At 40.4% G+C, this 27,459-nt stretch overlaps 1 protein-coding gene across 8 annotated transcripts in view; it reads right to left on the bottom strand.

Moving 5' to 3' along the window:
* The window catches only part of LOC122767874 (band 4.1-like protein 1), a 39,698-nt gene extending 21,873 nt beyond the window's left edge, over positions 1 to 17,825 (bottom strand). For all 8 annotated transcript variants that reach the window (XM_044023412.1, XM_044023416.1, XM_044023411.1 and 5 more), the window contains exons 1-10: positions 17,723 to 17,825; positions 16,469 to 16,636; positions 11,357 to 11,461; positions 5,327 to 5,369; positions 4,359 to 4,434; positions 3,769 to 3,987; positions 3,306 to 3,393; positions 2,758 to 2,910; positions 719 to 816; positions 71 to 246 (exon numbers count right to left, since the gene is read on the bottom strand). In XM_044023412.1, coding sequence (XP_043879347.1) covers positions 71 to 246; positions 719 to 816; positions 2,758 to 2,910; positions 3,306 to 3,393; positions 3,769 to 3,987; positions 4,359 to 4,434; positions 5,327 to 5,369; positions 11,357 to 11,461; positions 16,469 to 16,636; positions 17,723 to 17,761 — 1,165 coding nt within the window. In that variant the 5' untranslated portion in view covers positions 17,762 to 17,825. The remainder of the gene's footprint in view (positions 1 to 70; positions 247 to 718; positions 817 to 2,757; positions 2,911 to 3,305; positions 3,394 to 3,768; positions 3,988 to 4,358; positions 4,435 to 5,326; positions 5,370 to 11,356; positions 11,462 to 16,468; positions 16,637 to 17,722) is intronic.
* Positions 17,826 to 27,459: the final 9,634 nt, after the last annotated feature.

Here is a 27,459-nt window from a genome sequence, read left to right on the forward strand (position 1 = left end):
CAAAGAGATGAGCAAAATCATAATTTGACATTTTGTTAAAAACACGAATTGCTTTTCTCAAAGCTCTCACCTCCGTCCAAGCTCCTGGACAGCAGGTACCTCTTACTGGTGGAGCGCTCAAAGTGTGGAGCAGGCCGGTCTATAAGTGCACTGGCCTGTCTGGTTTGAGCCTGTGTCCTTCCACTGTATCGGAACTTTGAACCCATTACCAAGAAACCCTTAGGTGGAGGCTCTGGAGATACCAACCTGTGGAAAATGGTGAACATTCTTGATCACATACTGTATCGCACTGTTAAAATGTGGTCTGGAATAGCTATGTTAATTAATTCCAGTCTAAATACCATGTGAAATATGTTCAGCACTGACTGTGGTGTTTGTGGTTGGTTCTCAGGGGTGCACAAAGTACAGTTAGTGCTGACTACAGTGTGTGTCTGTATCTTATTCATCCACACTTAAAAAAATCTATCTCTCTTAAAGACTCTCTTGCATAATGAGTGTCATTGTATTAAGTCCTTGTTTTTGTGCAAATGTTTATCTTGTACACCCTGAACACACTGGTGAAAGCTGAGGTTGTCATCAAACTAACATGAGCTGCAGAGAAACTACTGCAAAGTGTGGGTGAACTTGATGAAGCTTTACGCATGAACATGTTTCGTTAGTCTAGACACCCATTGAACAAGGGTCTTCAGCCAGGAGTGTACAGTAGATCGATTCTTACCGAAAGAAAGTGTGATGCTCAATGCAGACCTTCCACAGCCTCTTGGCAGCTCTATGGTGGGGAAGCTTAAAACCAATTGTACTTTCAAATTGCTCGTACTAGAGGGGCAAGAGAACAGGAACACAAAGAGAGAAGTGGTGTTTACTCTGTTTTGATGAAGGCCACCAAAGTTTAGGGGAACTTAATACAGTCATAAAAATTGCAGGATATTTACTCCATCTCACACCTGCACAGACACCGAACCCAGTCAATAATACAACTTGGTTCTACTTCTGATTCACTATGTACAGTATGTCAATACAAACAGAAACACATTATGAGCATTACAGCATGAGTTTTGCTGATTGGACAAACAAAGCGGACAAAGGCTGTATTAGTATTCGCCAGTCAGACACTGGGATCAGTTGGAAAACTGTTTCATGGCTCTATATTTACACTCTTTATCCATCTATCCTGACCGCAGCTGCAGCAGCTCTGGTAAAAGGACTCTTTATTTGGCTCGATCACTGGCTCACTGTGCAGCTCTGTCACTTGACTGGGTCTGTCTGGCCAAGACAGCCTGTCGCATTGAGGCTCAGCATGGAGTATAAGCTGCAGCACGGCACAGGGCAATGAGGAAAGCCAAAACAGATAGCTCCTGACTGTTCGGAGGAGCAAGGCTGAGGGAAATGGACACAGGGTTTATAATCTTTTTTTCCTGCATAAATGACCACATGACCACATTTCTCTTGTGGCTTTTAAGAGGAGCATTAACTATTGTTGCAGGTTTATTCAAATACTATATGATGTCATGGCTTACAGGTCTAGTGTGTAACATATAAGAGGGTTTATTGGCAGAAATGTAATCGACGGCCCATAAGTATTAGTATAAGTGTATAATCCCTTCGAAATAAAAATTGATTATTATAGCCTTAGAATAAGACTTTTATATGTACTTTATTATTGCTTTAGATTTAGGGTTAGCCACCATGTGCAGAGGAGTCTCCTGTTTGTTACAATATGCAGTGTCACAGTCAGATATAAGTCATTGATACATGCTGTAACTTCAAAGGAATTGTTTGCTTATTTACTTTGCTGATGGGATTTAGATGACTGATACAAGGACATGGTTTGGTTAGCTTAGCGTGTAACAAGTCGCTTTGCTTGTGCTACTGTATGTGCAGCAGAAGTTGAGAAATGTTACATTTCAATCACATCACATGTGTTTAAGCTCAGATGTAAATACAGTCCAAACATCTCAAACAAAACCTATCACCATGCCGTTAGTGTTTTTGTTGTACAGAGAAAGAATAAAGTGATGACAATACGGTTATTGTCATCACTTTAGCAACATTAGCAACTCTTCTGCTAATTTCAAAATGCTACCTCCAGCACAATTTTAGGTCATTTCTAGCAGCTTAGCTTAGACTAAGTAACCTAAATTAATAGGGCACTGACTACAGCTTTATTTTACCATATGGACATGGAAATGATATGTTCTTGTCTAATTCTAAGCAACAAAAACACTTAAAAGGCGATACCAGTGAAATATTGCATTCCACATAGTTGAGCAACCCACAAGGAAGTTTTTTAAGACCAAAATAATCTCACTTATAGTTAACACTCATGTTGTTGAAATAGCATACTCACAGTTGGTATCACAGGCTTTCTATTATGAGTTTGTAATCTTCAAGCCCAGATAAGCAAGATCAGTGTTTCCCCAACTTTTTATACTCTGACCCTCTTTTTAAAGATGACAAGCCGTTGTGAGCCAATTCACAACATAAATAGTGTTGTAAGCCATTTTTGGGAAATGACATAACGTCTGTGGATATTTTTACTGCCATTTCAACACCTACACCTACCACCTTGTTTTGAACACCAGAGGTGTAGCCTGCAGATATAAATATTGAGTAAAAGGCTGAGAAAATACAGGTCATTTATCTGATGACATAAGGAAAGTGGTGTTGTCCATCTCCCTAACCCTATTATCAAATGTAAATAAATGCTAAATTAAATGTATTTCGAGCGTCCCTTTCACTACCCAACACTATACTCACCTCTCCAGGTCGTATCTTGATGTAAAAGTTGCTCCTCTTATAAGAGATCTTCAGGATCTTTGGCCAGGCAAAGCGGTTGATTCTCAGCCTATCTCGGTAAATCAGCAGACCATTGGCACAAACACCCAGCATAATTTCAATCCCTTCAGAATCCTGCAGGAAAAGACAGGCACACATTACTCATAAAACTGCACTAAACGCATTCCTGAAACTAGGGATGGCTTGATACCACTTTTTAAGTTATATAGAAAACCAATACCATACCAGTACCAAAACTTAATACTGATATTAAGCTAGTTAAGTCATTTACCTCCTTTAAACAACTAAGATGTTAATAAGACAGTTGTGCTGATGCATACCACTTAAACAGCTATTTGAAAATGTTATACTGTATTTAGGGTTTATAGATCATACTGAATCTTTTTTCTTTCTATCGTTTGCCAATATGATTTTGATCAACACCACTGCCACGTATCGTATCAGCTCATCAGCACTTAAAAATGTACTGTACTTTTATGAAAATGTTAAGTCAGGAAATAATCATTAACCTTAGCGTGGTGGAGGTCCACACCATACATGGACAGCTTCTTTGCATTCTCCAAGAAGTTCATTTCAGCCTCTGCTGGAGTCATCCCCCTGTGTGCAGAATAACCATAACATCTGTAAGCAACATCAACAGGCCGTCTTTAATAAAGAGCCCATAATCCTGCACAGTGGGAGCAGAATTATCTTGGTAATAGGAATGATACAGTATATTCACTCCTAGATTCATTGCATCCGTACCCTGAAGCGTTGTGTTTGGTTTTCTGCCAAAAGACAAGAGTGTGGTGAAGAAAAATATAACACTTGCATTGTTGACATCTCACTGACAGATTGTGCAGTAATATGGCGGCATCTATCAGCCATATGCAATAGGGAGTGTTTGGACACAATGGAAAACTCATCAGGGAATAAACCCAGGAGATTTGCGGGCAGATGAAAATATGATTGAAGCAACAGTATGTCTGGTACTTGTAATTTCGATGGAGGTCCATCACTCTCTCCTCCAGCTCGCGGGTCTGGTTGGGGGCAAAGCGGAAATCGCTGACGTAGTCCGAGCCGTGGTCCTCCTGGTCGTAGTCTCCCAGCTCGGCCTGAGCGGTGTAAGAGCCGAGGAGGGCGTGAGTGACGAATGAGCATGGCAGCCGACCTGACAGCATGTCGTCCCTCAGCTGCAGACACAGGTAGTATCTGTCAGATGAGACAAAAGAGGAGGAGGGTGTTGGCAGTCAAACAAGAATGGGCCATGGCATGCGCCAACAAGTATTCAGCATGGTTAATCCATGGCGGTTAGCAGCATTCCAAGGTCTAATCTTTAGAAGAAGAGAGGGATTTGCATGATGTGGGTTGCTTTTGACACCATGAAATTGTTACTGTGCTTTTAAGTAAACACTGAGCATTAGAAAAATAAAACGGGTAAATTGTCTGTGAAAATGACATAGGCAATTTCTGTTATCAATAAATCTGAGGAGCATCTGGCAGTGGAGCCAGATGAACTACAACTGTTAATGTTCTCTGTGTGTGGGAGTGTGTGTGTGTGTGTGTGTGTGTGTGTAAGATACCTGGTAATATCTTCTGTGAGCTGGGAGGGGTCTGGAGGGTAGAACTTGACCGCAAAGGCAAAGTGCCATGGAGAGTCTGAGAGAGAGCAATGAGAGTGACATATTTGCCTTAGGAGACAGATTATAAATAATAAGTCAGTTATGGACTGTAAATAGCAAATTTTTAATTACTTTATCCAACAACAGGAACGATTCAAGGGACCTTGAGGCCCTACACATAGACATATGTGTGTAGGCACCACAATGGATACTGAATCATACATCAGTGCCACTGCTATATTGTAGAATCAAATAGAAGTAAAAGGCTGTAATCACTGCTAGACTAAATTGACTACATGAATAAGCACTTTCATGATGAGGATAATTAATGTTAATTTTACTACAATAATAATAATAATAACAATAATGATAAGTTATGTAATAATATTACACTGTGATTATTTCTTTACTATTAAATCAAGTTATCATGTTAAATTGCTGCACTGAAGTCTTGTGCGTGATTTATAGCTCTGCTATCTCTCACTTTACACTGTAATACTATTTATATTGCAGCTGACTATGTATTTACCATGTGATGTAAATATGTACACTGTTGTAATGCCTGAAATTCCTCTTTTATCCTTTCACTTTTCTAAAAAAAAAAAAATATGGAAACATTTTGATTTGATTAGATTTGTGTTTGATTACAGAAATTACAGCCTGTCAATCAAAATGACTGCACACGTTTACAGAGGTACCTACTCCATGTATTTGAATTAAAGGCGATTCTCAGTAAGTTGTCATTGCTGTGGACTAACTAGCAGCCGTTCTTTGTGGGGGGCCCCTTCTCTGCTCAGCGCCCCAAGAGAATTGCCTGCTTTGCCTCCACTGTTGCAAGAACCCCTGCGATCCAATGAATTTAATTCACTCCTTAACTAATTACATTTTTTAAATATTTATTCCCTCTGTGACTTGGAAGAGACACTCACTGCGCATCTGCTTCTTGATCTCCTTGGAGGGGTCCAACCAGTTCTGAAAGACAGAAGGCAGAATTCACACAGGGCAGAGTGAAAACATGGCTCACGCACACCCCGGTGTCACATTTTGCTCTAATTGCTGTCAGTGTTCCTAATGAAAGCCTTCTCCATATGGTTAGATAAAGTAAGTGAGCCCTTTCCTGCTGAGCCACTCAAACATGCAGAGAGCAGATTTAATTTTAAACAGCTGTTGGCTTTATTGTGTTGCTAAATTACTGGCAGCGAGTTACCGACCATCTCACCACGTCCAATCAGTGACCCGCTTCACCCAGAGGGAGCCCACTTCTGATGTGACTATGGGAGCATCTCATCGGTGGCTCAGTGGACTTTGACTCGTGTTGTTTTCAGGCTCAGCCACACACCCAACCAATATTTCACCTCACGTGTTCTTACAATGCTGTGATTATTGAAACTGTGCTGAACAAAAGAAAATAACAAATGAATTTTAAAAGACAAAATAAAAATAAATCCAAATCAAAATAAAGTTAGCAAGTTGCAAGAAGTCAATTTAATATACATTTATATTAAATGAGCTTAATTAATTTGGTTTCTGAAGGCTTTTCTTTGTTGTCATAAAATTGTTGATGTGCAATATGTTGCTCATTTCTGTGCAATATGTGGTCCTGTACAATGTTGGCAGCTGGATAGTCATGTTTAATATTTTTTTATTACATTTTATACTATTATATTTTCCTGTCTTCTAATTCTATATTTAATAAAAAGGTATTCATTGTGATATATGTAGTTTTTATATAAGGATTATGATGTACACAGCACCACTGAGCTTCAAAATTATTCCACCACAGTGAAGTGTATCGTATTATAAAGTATTGCATGAGATTTTATTGAAACATATCAAATCATATTGTATCACATTAGTTCAGACTGAATAATAACAGGTTCATTTTAACATCTTTAACTTTTTATTCTCTCTAACGATTCAGAGAGAAGTGTTCTCTTATCTGAGATAAATCCTCATTTGATTTGCTCCAAAACTACAACCTCTGCAATTACTCAAAAGATTTATTTCTTATAAGACATCCTGTCACATTATTTTTCATCTAATCCGGAACTCCTCATCAACATTAATTCATTCATTCTCTAGCACTTATACTTTGGAGGTCACAGAGGAAGCTGGAGCCAAGGCATTTGGCAGGGAACAACCTAGACAGGTTTCAAGTCCATCCGATTGGCCAAAAGGCAGAGACAAACAACCATTCACACACACATTCACACCTACCGGCAATTTAGAGTCTCCAATTAACCTAACTCCAATCTGCATGTGTTTGGACTGTGGCAGAGGGCCAGAGTACTTGGAGAAAACCCACGCTGCACAAATGAGGAGAACATGCAAACTCCACAAAGAGGACCCAAACAAACCAGGATTCAACTCAGGATGTTTCTGCTGCGAGGCATTTGATGCCAACCCCCGCACCATCATGCTGCCAACATCCCTTGCAATTACTGAAAGTAGTAATAGATTTTTTTTTTTCTCACAAAAAAACCCTGTCACATTGATCGTAAATCAACTAAAATATGTGATAAGTTCCTTGTCAACATTCCAAACTCAATTTATGTCTCATCAAATTATGTCTTAAGGTTTTATTGGACCATATGTGGGGAAATAACACCATTAATACTGCTTGCCATTTACGTGTTAGCACAGTAACTTTTGCCAAGAGGTCAAGCAACATGTTTGTTTTCTATGCTGATCTTCAGGAATCGGGACAGCTCGTGTGGAATATACAGTATGATGTTGTTTTTTTATTATAACAGCTTAAACAATCATTAAAACTGCTTTATTTAAAGTTGTAGTTTGTGGCTTTTAAATCGAAACAAATATCTCTTATATTCAAACCGTTCACTAAATGCTGATTCATTCTTTGTGTTTCTCAGTATGGCAGTTATTTGTTTTTTATGTCCTTGGTGACATAACTGTGCTGCACACTGTGCTGAATTTTAAGTCACGAATGAGCAGGCGAGGTGGAAGAAGAATGCAGCCTTTAACCCATTACATTTACATGGTGTGGGGTCAGTAAACGTAGTAAATCAAACCTAATTCAAGCAAATCCAATCGAGGCATATTTAATGTTTGTAGGTTATCATTACACATAATAATTATCTAATTGGATTTTTTCTCATTTGGTTTAATTAATCCAAATCCCCTGTTGTTGGACAATTAATGGTTTAATTAATGAACTGTATATCAAGCCATATCAAAATATGCTTTTATTTAGATTTTCCACTTGACAAAAACATCATGAACAACACTATCGTAAATCTTCCTTGATTATCATGAAATCCTCATCATTAGTCAAACTCAAATCCAGGCATGTCCAAAGTCTGGCCCAGGGGTAAGATTCTGTACAGCTTCAGTTTTATAATATATCATTGATGGCCAGGGATCGACTGGGACAGAAAATAAGCCCTGGTCATGTGTAGTCCCCATTGGCTCAGCTCTTTGAAACCAGAGTTCCATGCATTAACCTCCTATGATGTTATCTGACTCCAGATGTGAAAGAAAGGTAGAATTCTTTCATTTGTTCATTTGCTTGGCTTGGATTTGGTTACATTGCCATTTAAAAATGATAACTGTGACAATGGAAATACAATTATTATGAAACATTTGTATGGAAATCTTATGATTTAAAAAAAAAAAAAGTTTGAAGGGACCATTGGCTCCCGGCCTCCACGTCATCAACAACTATCCCTTTAACAGGTGTTGGCAGCATGCATCAAAGTTCTGCTCCACCAGCTGACCGTGATCTTCAGCAGCCTGAATAACAACCAGCAGCAGCTGCTTATTAAGGCTGACAGTATATTTGCCAGCTGATCTCACATCAGTTAGAGTGAATCAGTGTGAAAGCTTGAATCAGCACAGTGCTCTCCCGTGGCCGTGTTGAGCAAACCTTAATTTCAGCTTTGCCCTCACAAACACACATACACACACTCACGCATGCACAAACACATGTTCACCTCCAGTGTTAAATCACGCTGCTTAAGACTTTAATGAACCACAGGCATTTATCGCCCCTCCTCAAATCACCCAAGGCCAAAAGGGCACTCAATTAGTGAGGCGTTCACCGCTGCTTTGCGTTTCTCTGCAGAGTTTCAATCACGGACTGATCGAGGCTTCACTCTTGCTTTTGCAGCGTCAGTTTATGCAGCTATCACGCTGAATAAACGTTCTCCTGTTGAGCAAAAAGATTAAGTTCTGAGACAGAGAAAGGGCATCTGGAATGACATTTAAATTATCAGACTTGTTTGGTCAACCAATCAGCAGTGACCCCCAGACTCTGAGGAGACCGTCTTTGATAAGCCTGTCATATTGATCTGAAGCTGTAGCCTCAAAAGGGGCAATATGGAAAATATGCAAAACTGCTGTCATTGGCATTTACGGTTATTGCAAAGGAATCATGGAGCTGGTATTACACAGTTTTCACGCACATGCAGTACAACCTATTAGCTGCCTGTTTCCCTGTCCAGGAGATGTACATATCTTTAACTTTCTCCATAACGTCAGCTGTCAATATGTTAATGCATTTCCACTGCAGACCATCATTTTTCTTCTCTTTAGGTTTGGTAAAATTCAGCATTTCTGACTCATAGCTGCAGCTTGCTATGTTTGACTTACTCCCTAGTGCTACTAGCTGTGTTACCTGGTGGGTGGCACAACAGACCAAAACACCAAAACAAATCATAAAAAAAGAGTTTGCAGATCAAACTCGAGGATTTTTTCAAGGACTTTCGGGACCAATTCCCTTAAAAGTAAGAACCAAATGTGCTGACACAGCTTATGATGGGAGGGGACTTTGTTAAGAGCTGCTTCGCCCATGGCGTCTCCTTTTCTTAATTAGCAGCACACGCTGCATCTGTACACAAGTCTGCACAAGTGATTGTCCTTGGGATCATGTCATTTGCTCTATCTTGCTTAACGTTAGGCTTAGTCTACGTACATCAAGCAATGTAGGGCACAAAACAGTAGGTGGTGTCGTAACAAATGAGGGCACATCAACGGTGGTATAAATTGAACCAATTTATCCAAATTTATCCAAGTATCAACTACTTTTCTGCAAAAGAATTCAAGCACTTTCAATGACCCATGTCTAATTAGGGCGCTGCAGGAGCTGAGTTTGCTCCCTGCAAATGAAAATCTACATTCTCAAGTGGCTGTACCATTGTCATTGTATTTTCTTCATCTCACATGAGCTATTGTATGAATAAATACAACTAGTGTGCTATCTGTTCAATATGGCCCTGTATTTGAGAGGGTGGAACCAGCTTTACCACTGATACTATATATCTGTTGCATTGCTACTGATATCTCTTGCATTTCTTTTCTAAATAACGTCAGACAAAAGTCACCAATCAAGTTTGACGCTTGTCAAGCAACGGACAAATTCAGACGTTCGTTCTTCTTTTTTTTTTTTTTTTTACATAAAGCCCCTTTAAATTTAGAAAGAAGGAAAATATTTGAAGTTCAAGGCTGTTCAGCGCTCAAACACACCAGGTAACCTGTCCATATTAGGCCCAGATGAGGCTCAACTCAAAGCTGCAGCTGTCAGACACGTTACACACGTCATGTCACAACATGTGAGCTGATCGAGTGTGCACTGATGACGGTGACAGAGCGTATACTCCAGATGGTAAGAGAGACTAAGCCTTGTCATCTATCCTAACTTCAAAAGGCAGGCGGTTCCTCTGGAGCCAGTTGTGCAACCAAACCTGCCCTCAGGGAGTCTCACATCAATCAAATCCCCAAATCCATATGTACAATAGAGCACTCATGTGAACTGACAGCTAAGGCACACCGGTTCAATGTCAGTCAAATGTTCATAAACCTGCTCTGTGCATCCTCTAACATGACAACAGACATCGGGTGGTAACATACTATTTGAAATTGATATGAACGCATGTACAAGTTCATCAGAAGCAGAAACAAAAGTCAGATGGTAGACCAAAAAAATATGGTTATCGATATCTTTCACTTATCTTATTCTTGCATTACAGTACAGTAGTAAATGTTTTGATGGCGTAATTTTGATAATAATGCACCATAACTTAATTTAATTTATTACACTGTGAATTTAAAACTGAAGCTTGACGTAAAGCACATCTGTCAGATCACAAATAACTATTTTCTCCAAATTATTCAGACAACATAGGTGGAACTATGTTTTGATTATTAAAAATACACCGGTAAGAAAGAAAGCATGTTCAGTGATGTTTTTATTAGAACAATTTCATTTCAGTATCGAATTTAAGATTATTTTAGTTGCCTTGAATGCCAGAAATGGCATGAAACTGAAAATGTGCTGCCTTGGTCTTGGTCTTGACTCCGCCTTTGTCGCTAAAAGTCTTGGTCGCTGCTCATTCTGGTTTTGGTCATGATTTGGTCTCAGTGTAATCTTGACTACAACAGCAGTCACATCTGCAAGATCTTTGGTCAGATGACAAGCAGGTCATGTAGTGTGAGCTGCACAGTGATCCCAGGACTCTGACAGGCGATCCTGCCTCCACATTGACATTCGTTACGGCAGAAAGACAAGTCACCAAAGTCTTTGGGCCCAACTTTTCTTCTAATCTAGTCAAATTTGCATGATAAACTGTGGCTCTTCTGCTGCTTCTGTCCGTGCAGATTAAAAACTCAACTACTGGAGGAAGATTATTTCTGCTTCCAGTAAAAGCTCTACCTCTGAAAAATATGGAGAACAAATTTTCATACATGCATCTTGCAGCGAGTAGATGAGGGTTTTTTTCTCATCTTCTCTCCCACAGTGCAAGTTTTTCATTTTGCCTTTTGTTCAGACCCAGACTTGGCAGAGATATTTCCATTTTTCACTCATCGTTGAATGATGGATCGTGTTCCCCTCGGTGAGCCAACCCATCCGACAAAGTGAGGGGCATACAGATCATTCTGTGACGAGCATGTTGATGCAATAAAACTGCCCGCAAGGATATTTAAGTACACAATTCACTGACCTTCTGTGTGTCCATGTCAGCAAAGGTCAGGCCAAAGTAGTCCTTCTCCAGCAAGTTGAGGTGCTCGCAGACCATGTCCATCAGGGTCTGTCCTTTTGAGTGTTTCTGTGAAGACAAACATGAAATAATCAGCCATGGGAAAAACATCAGAAGCAGGAAAAAAGCAGACTACTTTATTTGTGAAGTTTTCATTGAGCATAACAGTCTACGGTTGGTGTAACCGTCAGACCCAAATGGCAACAGGTTGTGATGTCACTCATCTAAACTCCCAATTCCCAACTCCCAGACTCTGTTATTCAGCTGGAAAATGTGTTGCTGTTGTTTGGTTTCCAAATAGAATCAAACAGCTGAGCCATTTAGTGTTAAGTCACAGCCAGTGTGCATCAAACACTTGACAGTGAAAATGGTTTTTGAATTGCTGTTAAAGGTGAGGCAATGTTTTCTTTGACATTCAAGTGACAGGTTTGTGGTGTATGTGGAATTTTAAGTAGTAGTAGTAGTAGTACAAATAAATTTTTTTTGTATGTATATATATACATACAGTATATATATATCTATCTATAGATATATATATATATATATATATACATATATATATACAAACCAAAATGAAGAGAAAACATTCAAGATAAGGAATTAGAGCACCATGTAATAACACTACAATCACTATATTTCTAAGTAAGTGAGCATATGTTTTTTTACATTTCACTGTAAGATGGTTCTCTTTCGGTTAAATAGTGTCTCAAATTACCCGATGTGGTTGTTGTCAGACTACTGAATGGTCATTATCAGCACACACCCATACACGCATGTATGGGCCAGTAGGGGCCTACATGCCTACTATTAGGCCCAGTAGGCTGTTATCGCCCCCATTTCTATCAGTGATTGATGGAGCAGTGAGACCATGGGCGGAGCCCAGTCAGAGGTCACGCGACACCCACCAACAAATCAGCCATACATATGGGACTGATGTGTGTTGATAATGACCATTCAATAGTCTGACAATAACCCCATCGGGTGCTCAAATGCTTTATGATGTTGATGAATATTGCCCACGAGTGATGTTTTATTCAATCAAAAACAAGACAAAGCAATAAGAAACTTCAAACCTCCACTATTTACAATATCATCACCAAAATGTAACTATGTCTTCCATGGACCACAACATACATCCCCAGAAAATGTCATTAAAATCCTTCTTTTTTTGGGAGGAAAAATTTTGAAAATCGTCAAAACCTCTTGCAGCCACATTTGCAAAAACAAAATCACAACTGAAATGTTCCCACTTCACTGTCATTGGGCATTTTTACAGTCCATAAAATATGAATTCATGCATGAGCACATCTGCTTCTGTTTAACATATTGAACGAGGAAGACATGAATGTTTAGACCCAACCCTAAACACTCAGAGAGTAGTATACTCTCACACAAGGTCCTTTTTTCCCCATGAGGAGACAGAGAGATGAAGCAAATGGTTGCCAGGGAAACAGATGCAGTATTAGCCCTCTGCTGTCTTATTCCTAACATCTCAAGGCAACAGGACCTAAAAAAAAGTGCTTCACCTCTGCCTTATTATGTGTGAAAGGATGGTGGAGCAACACTTGGAAAGTGTTTATTAGCAATTTTCCTGTCTCGAAGGGTTCACAGCAGCAAGAGTGTAAAAGAAGAATGTACTTCCTGACATCAGCTACAGCCAGCAATATTAAATGAACTCATCAGTACTAGCCCCACCATACATCCAGATTTCGTGTCAACAGAGAGTTGATACTCATGTCCGCATGCTCATACAAGGCTGCGGTTCTATTCATACTAAAATCAGGTTTCTGCGATTCGAAAATTGCAGTAGGCCATATTGCATAGCCCTAATACCCATTCACATTCACATGCTGCCAGCACAGCCATGAGGATCCACATGGTCTTGCACACATCTGCATGATGACTAGCGGAAGCGGGAATCAAACTCACAACCTTTCAGCTACCGTTGACCCTACAACAGCTGCTTTATTAAACTCTGACCTCTGCTGACACCTGCTGGCTTAATTCCACACTGGGTTTTAGGTGATGTTTGCGTCAATACATGTCGGCATGTATCGTCAGTAATTTGAGGCATATTTCATAGCCTGAAAGAATGGGATGTCAAACAATACTAAAATACTTGCTCACCCTACCCGGCACAGAAGAGGCTGCCACTTCACCAAAGAGTCAATAAGTATCACTGGGCAGTGACTGCTCTACTATGGACTATGGACAGCCTTGCAGAAGGACAAGAGGGGTAATAAAATGTGTATGTTATAAATAAACATTCTAAATTTTGAAACTGAAAAGCCGGCACGGTACTGGTTCAAATGTGAACCGTAACCATCCCCAGTGGTGACTCCGTTCCACCAGAGACAGCTGTATTCCTCTCATTTCCTCAGCCTTGCTTCAAATTGAGTCAGACTGCACCCAAGTGAACAGAGGTGGAAGCCGAGTGAGAGGAGTGGACAAGGGCACAGTGCCTCTTCTCCTGTCCAAGGACCACAGAGACGTTAAGCCATACATCCATGACAGGAGACTTAATTACCCAGTGAATACAGCAACTCCTCCACGGAAAGCCATTCGCAAAAGTATGACCTGTGACCTCTTGGAGGCACAGGATTGGTTCTGCAACAACAGACACTAAGCAGGAGCAAACCAATGACATGCAGAGCTGAGGCTCTTACCATATGTGGGGGAAAAAAAACAAGGGCTGACAGGACAAGAGGCTGCTTTGTAAATCTGTCTTTGGCAATGACTGTCAGTACTTTGAAAGCAGGTGAGAACATTCAGGAACAAAGACACGGAAGTTGTTTTTTTTTAAAGCATAATGCAAACTATTGTTGAGATGTGGAAAAAAGCCCAAAGGTATTTCAGAATATTTCCACAGTGCTGAGAGAGGTTGACAAGCATAGCATTCCTAATATTCTTACCACACACACACGCACGCACACACACACTGTCCTTCAAAACATCGCCCACCAACAACTCCACCACATCACACACACAAAGTTTCATGCACTTGTGTATAAGTATCCTACAGGCTGACACATAATAACATGTTCTCTTTTATTTTCTCCTTGGATGCACTTGCCTTTCAACCATGTAATAACTATGGATCTCCTCACACACAGTTAGCAGCGCGTGCCGCTGGGGGCGTTTACTGGACAAAATTGACTTCCTGTGAAGGGCTTGGTATGATTTGAAAATTCCTGATATGAAAGTCAAATCAATGGTTTCAGTCTTATAACAAAAAGTAAACTTGATGAAATGTCCTTTAATAGAATTTAAAAAAAAAAACTGACATAAAAGTACAGATGTCTGTAGCTTTAACCTATGACAACTGCTAAAAATGTGTATTCTCTGGCTCTGAAGAGCATTTGTAATGACTTCGTACCAAATTGCAATAATACTCCATTGAGGGGTAAATATATATTTCTTTTTCATTTTTTGTCTTTTTTTAAGATTTTAAGAAATGCTTCATAGTATGTGTAAGTTTCCAATGTCAGCCGATCAGCATACAGGCCTAGAATTCCAGTATCTGTACTTAATTCATGTTGATGGATAATTACGCACTTTGTTGAAACTTTGAAGCTGAACCTTGCAAATATTATTAATTATTATTAAATATTGGGCAGCCTGTGGCCAAGTGGTAAGGGAACTTGGCTTGTAACCGGAAGGTTGCCGGTTCAAGTCCCCACCAGGTCGAAAGGGCTGGGGTACCCTTGAGCAGCCAACTGCTCCTAACTCTAGGATGAGTCAAAATGCATAGAATAATTTTTAATAATAATAATTACATGCAGGCCAGTTGTTATAACCACATGCATGTGTTGAAAGATATGAACGTTCAGAGACAAAGAGAGTGGACTGATTAGCAACCCCTCCCATGATCACATGAAAACAATATAATAGATGGGAATTATTGATCCTAGTCTCGTGTGTTGATCAGAGTCGTGATTCAAGGTTTCAGATTTCAAATTGGACCCTGGCACTCTTCAGTTTGGGAATGGCTGCGCTCACGTATTCCCCGAATAAATTGCTTACTATTTAGTCCAATACATTTTCCCAAATGCAACCTTATGATAAGGATCTCTGGTAGAATTCCACTCAACAATTTACGGAAAGAAATAGCAACAGTGCCTGCTCTTAAGATAAACCACTGAGGTGACAAAGAAACTGTTTTCATATGTCGGTGTTTAAGATTCTTCTTTCAGGATAAAGCTGACGTATGCCTAAAGATACAGAAATGTTAGTATTTAAGTAATGAGGGGAGAGGAGAGAGAAAGGTTAGGAGAGGTACATTGTAGGGGAGGAGGGATAAGGTAAATTTGCTCATTTTGCTCATTTTCAGCATTTATGCTGCATGTTTAATGAGGTGAATAAAATGTCATTCATTCTCAAGTACAGTAAATATTAGTCCCTTGAAGACTTTCATCCAAAGTAGTATCCTAAACTCTGACATTAATTTCTACTCAAGTGTGTTTTTCCAGTCCTCATTGAAACCTGAAACCAAGAGGCGCCGCTTCACTACCTGACAAACACAACAGAGAAGATTCATGACAAGATTTCAAATTGAGTTCAGAAATGAAACAATTACAGATGGATGAATCGGCGATATAAATACAAAGCGCAAAAAAACAACATTAAATGTTTTCAGCTGAGAGCAGTGCTGAGAGCGTTTATGGAGCAAAGGTGTTGGAGAATATGAACAAACCGCTTTTGTCTTTCAATGGTTGGCAATTTCTATAATTCTGCTATGGGAATGTTTCTGTTGATGCTCAGAAAGCACTAACAGTGCCACACAGATGATTTGGGCATGAGACAAACAAGAAACAGCTGAACATATCATCAGGTCAGGTCCTTGGATATGAATTGTTATGTTACATTTTACAGAGACGTGTGACTTCTTTGGCTGTGCCCGCCTGCTGAGCTCATAACATGGCACCTTCTCTTTATTCTCTCTGCCCATTTTATCAGCACAACACACACATACTGTAACTGCCCACACAGGAAAAATACTGACGGGGGAGGAAAAGACTGTTGCTTCTCATCGCATATTACGACTAATACCACAGTTTGTTAATCTGTTGTGCATACCTCAATTTCTCCTTCGAACTCCACGGAGTCTAGCAGGGTCACTTTGAAGGGAGCCGTTTTCAGCCGCTTGGAGCCTTTCTGGGGCGATTTGAGGTTCTTGTTTGGCGACGCCTCCCAAGGCTTCTCGTCTGTTTCTCTGCTTTCGTCCAGATGCTTGGAGTTGTGTTCCTTGACGGATACAACAGAAAGACTCTCATCAACTGTCATCCCTGACAACAGACCGTATTCAAAATACGTAAAAATGCTTTGACATGCCAGTATAAGGACATTGATTTTAGATGAACAAGGTACAGTAGGCAGGATTTATAAGGCAAAGTTGTTCAGTAGCTCCATAAAAGCCCGTCAACATAGTGCAAATCAAGTGGGGTATAGACACGTCTGCATGTCCTCTATGCTTCACAGCCTCAAAACTACATCTGTAGCGTCACAGGAGGCAGATACTAAGTTGTTTGCTAAAGCCCTGGTAAAAGCTGCCTACACTGGAGGAAACCGAAAACAAATGGAAAGATTCTAAAAGAGAGTTCGACAACAAACACAATAAAACGTGTTGATATCAGCAGAGAGTTGCAACAATGGAGAGATTGCCTGGAGTCAATTGTTGTATATGAAACAATAGAGTCTGTCTGTGCTCATCTGATGAGAGAAACGGAGGGCAGAGAGCTATGATTCCAAAACACAAGTTGATTTTTTTTGGTTTTGTTTTTTAATAAACTGTGGATGAAAGTCAAAAGTCTACTTTTTTTCCCCCCCAACCATCCAGCCTACTGCAGCTTTAACATGTACAAAGAGGGAGTTTGCCTAAAGCTATCTGGATCTGAAATATCAGATTCTGGTCCTGTCCCACAGCCCTATGTAGGTATAAGTGAGAGAGTAACACTGAGGTAATTAAAATCGTAAATGCATAACTTCTAATACAAACAAAGGTCTGTTATATTTAAACCAGAGATTAATCAGTATAGATTAATCTTATATCAAGATAGATGGAGGCAACAGCACTATTGCACGAATAAAGCTGCAGGTTGGAGTCGGGTCTGATAGTAGACGAAGGATGCGGCGTATGAATAATGCTGCATTATTTCTGTTGATGAAGACCAAGCAGAGGCAGAATAATAACAACACCAAAAAGTAATGCTCTACAGCCATGGTTCCTAAACTGTGACATGTGTACCAGCAGTGGTACACGACCTTCCTCTGGGGGTTGCTATCAAAAATATAACACAACCAAAATATAGTTTTAGCAGTAATTTACTATACCTGTTTGGCCATCTTGAGGTCAGAGGCGGAGTCCTGCATGCCTGCTGCTACCCCCTGCTGACTGGGAGGACTCCTGTCTTGCACTCTTCAACTCTGACTGGGGGGTGGGCTGCCTCTGCTGCTTCAGTGAAGTAACACCAACCTGAAAGAAGACACAGAGAACACAGTGAGTGGAGACTTCCCTTAAGAATACCAACTTCAGAATCCAGTAGGTGTGAGATTGTGTGGCAACTCTGTTCCGCCACATCTAAGCAAGCAGGAGAACCGTGGTGCGTAACTGACGTGTATACAGCAGCAGCAGTGCAGGTGCAGCTGAACAATAGTCAAGTAGACTCTAAATCTAAAGAACACTTGGTTATAGTTCAGGTGTATAAATGTTTCATTTAACATAAAAATGTCTCTTTCTCTTTAAACCAGTGTTTTGGTTCATTGTAGAGCTGAAACAATTACTCGATGAATCGATTATTAATCAAGCAAAGTACTTAAAACAAGATTTCTGATTGTTTCCGCTTCTTAAACGTGAATATTTTCGTGTTTCTTTGCTCCATATAACAAAGAAATCATTCAAACTGAATAATTTTTGTTTGTGGCCAAAACAAGACATTTGTGAACATCATCATCAACATTTCTTAACGACGTTTTCTGACATTTTATGGACCAAACGATTACTCTCAAGAAACATACAGATAAAAAGGGCTTATTACAAGGAAAAACAAAAAAAAAATTTAAAGTTATAATACAGTACTGAAACTGTTTATATAACATTTCATTTCTTATTCTGTCAACAAATACCTTAAAATCTTTCAGATTAAATAATGAATGCTTTCCCTCAGTCATGGAGCAAATGTGCTGAGACGACAGCACAAGCGGCACCTGGAGACTGACACTGACAATTCCGAACACGAGCGCATGCACAATAAAACTATGACAGCAAAGCACCAGCGCCGGCATCGCCTTCATTACACTTTCATGAAGCTGCAGCGCCTTGATATTATAACGGTTTCTACAAAGCATAATTCACCTTGCCATCAAGGACATTTTCATTTTAATTGTAAAATCCATCACTGAGGCAGAGGAGGATTATCTTTTTAAACTGGACACGCTCTGGGAATGGGACAACAATCACGAAAAAGACAAATAAATAAATGGAACTAAAAATTAATTTGTGAATCATGCCATGAGCTCCACCTCTGCTACCCATGGCTATTGCATTCTTATAATCATGAATATTTTCGACCCAATAAACCGTTACAGTCTTATCACTCTTCAGCAAGCAGGAGCTGCATGTATGCTTGTAATGTCCAATCTGTCTCTCCACGGTGACACCGACTAAGTAATTGTCTTGAATGCATATCATAGTGCACAGTTGTCATCTGACAAATGAAAAGATAAAAAATTCTGCAGATATGTCCCATTGTATCTAATAAAAATAACTCAAATAAAGACAAGTCATATTTTCAGTTTATACTGAAAACAAGACCGACTTGTTGTTTTTTAATCTAAATGTAAGATTATTTCATTTGCTTAGATCTGCAATTTTTCATAAAAGCATTGAGGGAATGATTATTTTGGCATTATTGATCAATAATAAAATCATTTTTAGCGTTATGAAAAACAAGTGATCTGAGAGGAAATGACACTTCCTTATACAACCTCAAAATTAAATCTGCAGCGTCATGGTAGACTATGACCAATCACAGTGCAGTTTAGAGACAGAGGGGAGAGGGAGGAGCTGTGACAATGCTCAGTGTCCGATACTGGTAAATAACAAAAAAAAAAAAAAAAAAAAAAAATTTACAGTTGAATCAAAAAAATCCCTAAATACTACATACACACTTTACTAAGCACAGGCTGTGGAGAGAGACGTGTGTCGTCACGTGAGCAGAATGTGAGGGCAGCATGTGTGTGCCTCCCATGCTGCAGTAATCGTGTCAGCTGTATGGATTCAACTGCATCGATTAAAGAGGAAAAGAGCAAAACAGTCAAGCAGCATGCACAACTGAGCCAAATATGTTTTCAAAACGACTGATTATATTAGTAGCATGGCTTAATGTTAAAGGACTCTCTATGTTGACATACGGCAGTTTAGAGGAGAGCGCATCGCCTGCAGGACACCATCACAGCACGGGGCAGCTCCTTCAGCGACAGACTGAAACATCCTAAATGTCTGAAGGAGTGTTATAGCAGGTCTGCTCTCAGTAGACCACACCTAACCTCATCCCACGTGCAATACATATAATATACTTTACGTACGTGCAATAACATTGCACTTATCCATGCACTTACATGAGAAGTTGTATATGTATAACATACATACATGTTCAATCCTTGTTTAAACTATCAAGCCCGATACAGTATATCTTCTGGTAACTGTCTATTATGCACATTCTATTTTCACTTTTTATTGTTACATTGTGAATATCTTTCCTTATTGTAAATTCACAAAATGTGGAAATGCATGTGTATTATTTATTCTTTTGCTATTTATTTATCTTTACTGTCTTTGCTGCTGTGACAATGTGAATTTCCCCACTGCGGGACTAATAAAGGACTATCTCATCTTATCTCTTATCTTGTGTTGTTGACCTTGTTGTTGACCTCAGTGTAGGTAATCCTGTATATCGCATGCTTCACAGTGCACAGACTGTAAAGATGTAAATAAAAATCAGCAAAAGCATTTTCGCCGAGTCATGTTTAGGCTGTTTATTCCTCCCTTCTGGGAGAAAAATATTTCTTACACAGTTGGAGAATTATGTCTTTGAAATGACTCAGCACAAAATGTGTTGTTAACAGATTCATAGTTCATAAATGGTCTAAAAATGACTGTATCGGACTAATATCAGCATCTGTAGATACTGGAGTTCCACTACACCTACTCTGTATGCCGGTCCTTCAATGGAATTACGGCTACCTCAGCTTCAAAAACTGCCTACACGGCAAAGAAACCTAAAAACAGCAATAGAATGTGTCACTAATAATAATGTATAAAACAAGTGTGTCTGTCTGTGTTCATGATGAATGCAGCTCAGGACAGAGAGCCGCCATCTCAAGTATTTTAAAAACCTGCAGCTCATCCTGTGTCTACTGCAGCTTTCACATCTACAAAGAGAAACAGTAAGGATATATCATAACGAAATATCTGACCTCACTTAAACACTGTGATGCGAGTAAAAGCCCTGCATTCGAAACATTAATGAGCTAAAAGTGAATACATTAAAACAGCTGGCCACTAATGGCCATATAAGGATAATGTGTAATATATGATTTAACTCATGGAGGCATTAATGTGTTGAATCCCCCAAGGGCTGTCATGCTCCTCTGATCGTAATACATCATAAGTGAATTTAATTTAATTATTTTTCTTGACTGGGAGCAGGTAATTCCGGCTAAGCCGACCATTTCCTGACTTTAGTTTCACATTATCGGCATGAGAGTTTCACCCATGTTGTCATCAATACATTTCCCAACAAAAGCCCCCTCAAAAATTCCTTTATACCACATGCAGCAAATGTAAATGATTTCACATCGTCAAACATTGAGAGGGGTCTGTTCATTGAAATAATGCCATTATTATCACTGTCATTGTTCTAAAATTGAATAATTAAATCAATATCTTTTATTTGTCATCCTTGTGGTTGAGTATGGCAGTTAATATGCTCCAGAGGTAATGCTCCAACTAACATGGACAAGATCATCTGGGCCAGACAGTAATCATCACCCTGGAACACATCCTTCTTTGACCTTTTATGAAAAGACAACAGGGCACATAATGCCTGAACGTATCCTCGGTGGGCTCTGCTCAACAGGGTGTATAAAATAAATAGTGGCTGTGTAGCGTAGACCTCCCCTGGGACCCTGTATAAAAGCTTATCTCTATTTGATATGAAGTCTATAGGCAGCCAACAGCATCGGCATAATGTGCATCATGTGGGTGATCGTGGTCATCACACACGGCAAGAACACACTCCGCTTAGACCACGGAAGATATAATCTGAGAATATCACTTTCAGAAAGTGACTTAAGTGAGTCACTAACAGTGTCTCAAACCCTAAACCAAGTAAAACCGGTTTAAACCAAATATAGACGGATGTCGATGAGAATGTTTCTATTAAACTGAGCTCAAAGAGAAGCCTCTCTGTGTCTGAGTAATTCAGAAAAATGTTTTTATAGGAAAACCTCTCATTGAGTCAAATTTATGTTTTTTGGTGAATGCAATACACTTCCATACAAATCAAATGTAATCACTTGCAATAAACAGTGAGGACAGCCTGTCTGAAAAGAGCTGATTTGAGGAAAAATGAATAAATCTGATTTACTTTTAGTCTGAAGTTGCTAAATCACTTTTTCCACCATTGGCTCGATTTTGTGACGAGAGGATTAGCTGCCAAGTAAAGAGTGTTGTGTTTCTGGTGACAGAGGGAGCAAACCTTCAGTGACTTTTCTGTTATATATTATTTGCCTCCAGGTTCAAATCAGTCAAGCTAAAAAAATGAGAAGCGCCTCTCCTGTGTGCTACTATACAGGTGCACACTCGCTCATTGAGTCCAAGTCACCGGGAGTTGACGTCCCAAATCACTTCACATCCATACCGGGCCACATGGATTTACACAGTGTGTTCATCGACTCTCTCTCAGCTGCGCTGTGTTCACGGCAACAAATCAGCTGAAAACAACTCCAGTCAAAGCGCTTCTGTTTCCCCCGCTGATGACATTTCTCACTTTCACTCTCGTGAACACATTGCGAGCACACCACCGGCCATGCCACACGTCGATAGCTACGTAGGGAAAACTGACAATTTAATTCAAATTACATAAATGTAAAGTTAGTTTGTGGTGAATGTGATAGTGAGACATCTTCTCATGAAATGAGATTGATTTAACATATTAACACAAAAAGTGAGGCAGTGGAGCTCTGCAAATGCATTAATATCCTGTAACAGACCATTACCCACAATCGCCTCTGTCAGGCCCAGCCCCTGAGATCTCTGCAGTGAAGGAGATACAGCCGACCTCAAAGTGGAGAAGGAGCTGTGTGTTTCCTTTGTTATGCAGTGTGCCATTCACTGACAATGTCTGTCTTTGATATCTGCCATCAGTAATAATAATTCATCACAGAGGAAAGTGCGTTGTTTCCTTGGAGGGTTATGAAACGCTGCTCTTCCCAAACAAGTGCAGCCTCGTCCCTCGTTCCCACTGCCTCTCTCTCTTCACGCTCATCAGACGTGAGCTTTAATCTGAGTACGGCAAGTGGCAGGGAGAGTGAGAGAGAGAGAGGCAGGACACGTATCTGTGGAGGAGTAGTGGCTCGGCTCCGAGTTGCCATGGTAACAGCATACAGTAGAGTGCATTTTTTTCTTTTTTTTTTCACACCCGATCATCGCTCCCTCTCTCCTCAGAGGAGTCACAGAGACACAGAAAGACGTGCCAAAGCATAGAGGAAGATGAGAGGCCAAAATACGAGGCGGCCAGAAAGGCAGGGGGATCGATGATGAGTGGAAGAGATAAGAAACGGCAAGAGGAGGGGAAATAAGCTGATGTGGCAGCGTTTGCTCAAAGGAAAATGTCAAGCAGCCTCCCCTCTGGTTAGTGGTGGAGGAGTCGAACACAGGGAGCAGCAGCAGAGATGTAGCTACTGCTGCAAACTGCCATCTAACCTGCTCAGCATGTGAGCCCACAAAGCACACAGCCATCATCACTGTTAGGGCAATTTATCCTATTGTACAATTCATGGCTCTCTCCATTAGTATGCACCGAGCACACAAGGCAGTTGAATAATCACAATGAGCACTGCACTGGCAAGAGAGCAATACATTAGCTACAGTGCAGTCACTCTTTTTGCTTGAGTATTATTTCCAAATAAAATGACCATTAGTGTGTAATAAGTAGATGAGTCCTCACAGTGAGGGAATCAACTGTTGCAATAGAGTTTATTTACACCGCCATGTTGGCAGGAAAGACCTCAGCAAAAATGAACAGCACCAGTGCCGCTTTCAGTCCGTCAGAGTTCACTGTACACTTTAAATCCACTGAGATCGAGCAGAACTTCACAGACTGAATTTATTCAACCCTTATGACACAACCAAGTTGCTGTTCATGTGTATGGAAACAGCCAGAGAGGAAATATTCCAGACCAGCAGCATCCTGACATATTCACGGCAGCACCTCAGGCGAACTAAGGACTTTTGACCTCAAGGACTTCTATTGGGACATAAATTGGGATGGAGAGCTTTCCAACAGGTTGCATCACCCCCTGGTATGAGAGCTGCACCAGCATAGACCACAGAGACCCGCGTGGGTGCTGTGTACAGCACATATCACCAGGTGAAAGCTCCCCCAGCCTGCAGGAAGTACACAGACAGTGGTGCCTCAGGAAGTCCCTGAGAGTGACCCAAGATTCATCACACCCTCGCCACAGTCTGTTCTGCCTCCTGCCCTAAATTGCTGCAGAGACTTCTGTCACAGTCTATGTAATGGAAGTTGACCTTTCTCATGCTGTGCAGGAGACCACTGGTGCATACACGAGGAGCGACACCTCACCGCTGGCAGATCTGTCCCTGAAGCTGCCAGACGCTGCACTCCACAGGGACAAATGCAAAGCACCCCTTTGTTCTGTGGTCTCTCTCTCTCTCTCGCTCTCTCCCTCTCTCTCTCTCTCCCTCCCTCTCCCTCTCTGAGCTGATGCTGTGATAAATGAGCATAAGCAGCCGAGCTGAAGGGAAACACAGCAGTTTGAGAGCACGGCAACAGTAGTTTAGAGCAGCAGTTGAAACAAAGACATGGGTGTGGGAGCACATGGGTGGTTTCAACAGGTATCAACGTGAGACCTCGAGGGCAGGGAGACACATGAGGACAAGACAAAGCTTGCTTGCTCATTAGCTCGCTGTCAGAATCGGGCTAAAATGTGGAAATATAAATATGTCACCTATCTATGAAGGCATTTCCCAATTAAATGTTTCTATTTGAGGGTTTTCCTTCCGTCTCCTGTGTCTATCTAAGTCTTTAAAGGTGACAGAATGCTTGTATCACACATATATGTTAGTTATGGAGGTCTACTTACATATATTAACTTGTTTTCATGATTAAAAACCTTCTAATCGCTGCAAACGAGCCGATCAAAATATGTTTCAGACCAAAACCACACCCCCAGAATGTGGACCGTGTTGTGATTGGCCAGCCAACGAGAGCTTTCCCACTGTCCTGTGATTGGCCAGGTACCTGGAAGTGACGTAATAGATAGGCCAGCTCTCAGATACACAGCTCCCCCTCTGGCACGGTGGATGCTCTGCATCTCAGCAGCTACAACGAGAGTAGTTCTTCTTCTTCTGCGGTTGAATGTACGCAACCGGATGTGCCCGGACTAGTGCCCGCACCAGGAGGCGCTACGGTGGTGAGAGGAGTGGTGAGGATTTCTGATGACGACATCAAATTAAGGAAGTGCCGATCCGCTTCACAGAGCCCAGGAAAACAATACAACACTATTTTCTCAGCAGTGGCTGAACTATTTGTTCTGAAACTTTAGGGTTTCATAAACGAGGTAATGACGCAGATGCACACACAAACGCAGCAATAATTGGAGCTTCCGGTCTATGTGGGCTTTAATTGACATGAAACTCACTGAATACTCACTATATGCGTATAAATTAAGTTTAACACCGCCTTTGTCAAAAAGTGCTGTCACGAACACCGGTGAGTGGAAGTGTTTTTGAGGTGAAGCATCCACAGTGCTGAAGATAATGAGTGCTTCACACTTCCCAAACCAGATTCTCCACCACTATAATCTCTGAGCAGGAAAATTGCTTCCTGTAGCTAAGAACCTAAATTACAGCAGTTTATTTTGGCTTTTGCTAAAGTGCTGCTGATGACAAACAACAAACAGGTTAGTGAGGTTTAGATAATGTTGTGTTCAGTCGTTTTTGCACCTGGACAAAAACTGTACTCACAAGCGTTTTCTACTGTTTGGTGTTTACGAGAGCTAACAGTTATTTGATTATAGACGAAGATAAGATGCAGTGATGAGTCTTTTTTTTTTTTTAAACTGTACAGCACATACCTTGTATTTATTTCACACAACACTTCAGCAGCCTACAACTTACCAGAGTCTCAGATAAGCTGCTGTTTGTTCTCCAGCAGAAGAAGATGGGATCCTCTGTGCCACAGTTCAACTCACTGTGTCAATAAATCCACATCTTTCAACAATTTCAAAAGTGTGATGACCCAAAGTGATTCAATTTCTGCCTCAGAGTTTCACACATACACACACAAATCTCACTCTAAACTTCCCTTTGATTTCTGCATTCTGCCAAACGAAATGTTTGGTCTCGTGGGTAAAATTTGTAAAATCTTGTGTGATGTAAACATCTTTATGATGATTTGTTTCATGCCGAAATGAATCAACTGGCTTCCCGTCAGTCTGACAGCAGAGCGTTTTCTGATGACACAAGCTTCTGTAACAGCTCCAACACCACAGACGACACACTGTAAATACAGCCAACTGATACTCTGGTTACAATAAACAAGGCGGAGAATTTCTACGTGTGTTTCTGTAGATTTTGCACTGACTGAACTGGAATTTAGGTGTGGTTGCGTTAACAGTTGTTTTTTTGTTTGTTTGTTTTCTATACACATGTAACAACATTAGTGTTAAATTTAAAAAGTGGGTCCTTTGAAAAAGTTAATTTAAACATAAATATTTGGCCTGTCCCCTTTCATGTTCTTTAATATGAACCTTAATGTTAAATGAACCATGAGACAATTGACAACTTGCTTAACAGTGTCTTCATCGTTCTTCATCGTGGCTTGGAAACATTCCATAGCAATTATGGAAATTTACATACGCATATGAAATAACAGATTACATGCAGCACAGTTGTTCTTTCATGCCTTACAACTTCCTGGATGTCTCTGTTAAAAGCACAAGGCCAGCAGTTCGGAATGCGCATCCCTCTGGTTTTCAGTAACAGCTGCCTAAGTCTGTTGTGAAATCCATCCCTTCTCACAGTAAGTCTTGCCTCGTGATCATGTTGTAAGCACTGCTATAAAAACCTGCTTTGTTTCCAACATTCTGGTGCAATAGATTCATTCTATTTTTATGACTATCTTAAGAATACAGTATATTCACAGCTTTGCCCTGAGCTGAGAAATATCTTCATTCTTTTTTTGTTACGTGCCCACCACGTGCCCGACACTTGTTTTCCGAGGTTTGAAACTGCAATGCTAATTCCCAGTCGTAGTGGAACGGGACCTCATTCCCAGAATGTAAACAGTGTCTGCCATCTTTGCTAACAGTTACGCTAACAGGACCGAGTGTCACTGGGGAGTACATAGCAAAGAAAAGAATGAAAAAGTGAGGTTGATAAGCACAATGTTTCAAAAATACTACATCTATTCTAGTAAGCTAAATACAAATTGGTGAAGTATTCCTTTAAGATATTGTAAACTTTTTGGGGGCCATTTTGTTAAGTCGCAAAATAATTTTTTTCTTGTGTCCTCACTAATAGCCATGTTTTCATCGACAGCGAGCAGCTGGCACCCGGTGCAGGGACCGCAGTTAACAGCGACTATGTTACGGCAGTTTAATCAATTATACAAATATTACGCAACACGCTTTTCTTTCAAAGATATTCAGATTTGTGTCACGATTGTCCACAACTTGTGTTTTTTTTTGTATTTTCAATAATAAGTCAAGGCTCCACACAGAAATGTGTCTTTTAAAAGGTTGGACATGGCCATGTCATTATA

The sequence above is a fragment of the Solea senegalensis genome, linkage group LG4, assembly GCF_019176455.1.
Source record: "Solea senegalensis isolate Sse05_10M linkage group LG4, IFAPA_SoseM_1, whole genome shotgun sequence".
NCBI lineage: Eukaryota > Metazoa > Chordata > Actinopteri > Pleuronectiformes > Soleidae > Solea > Solea senegalensis.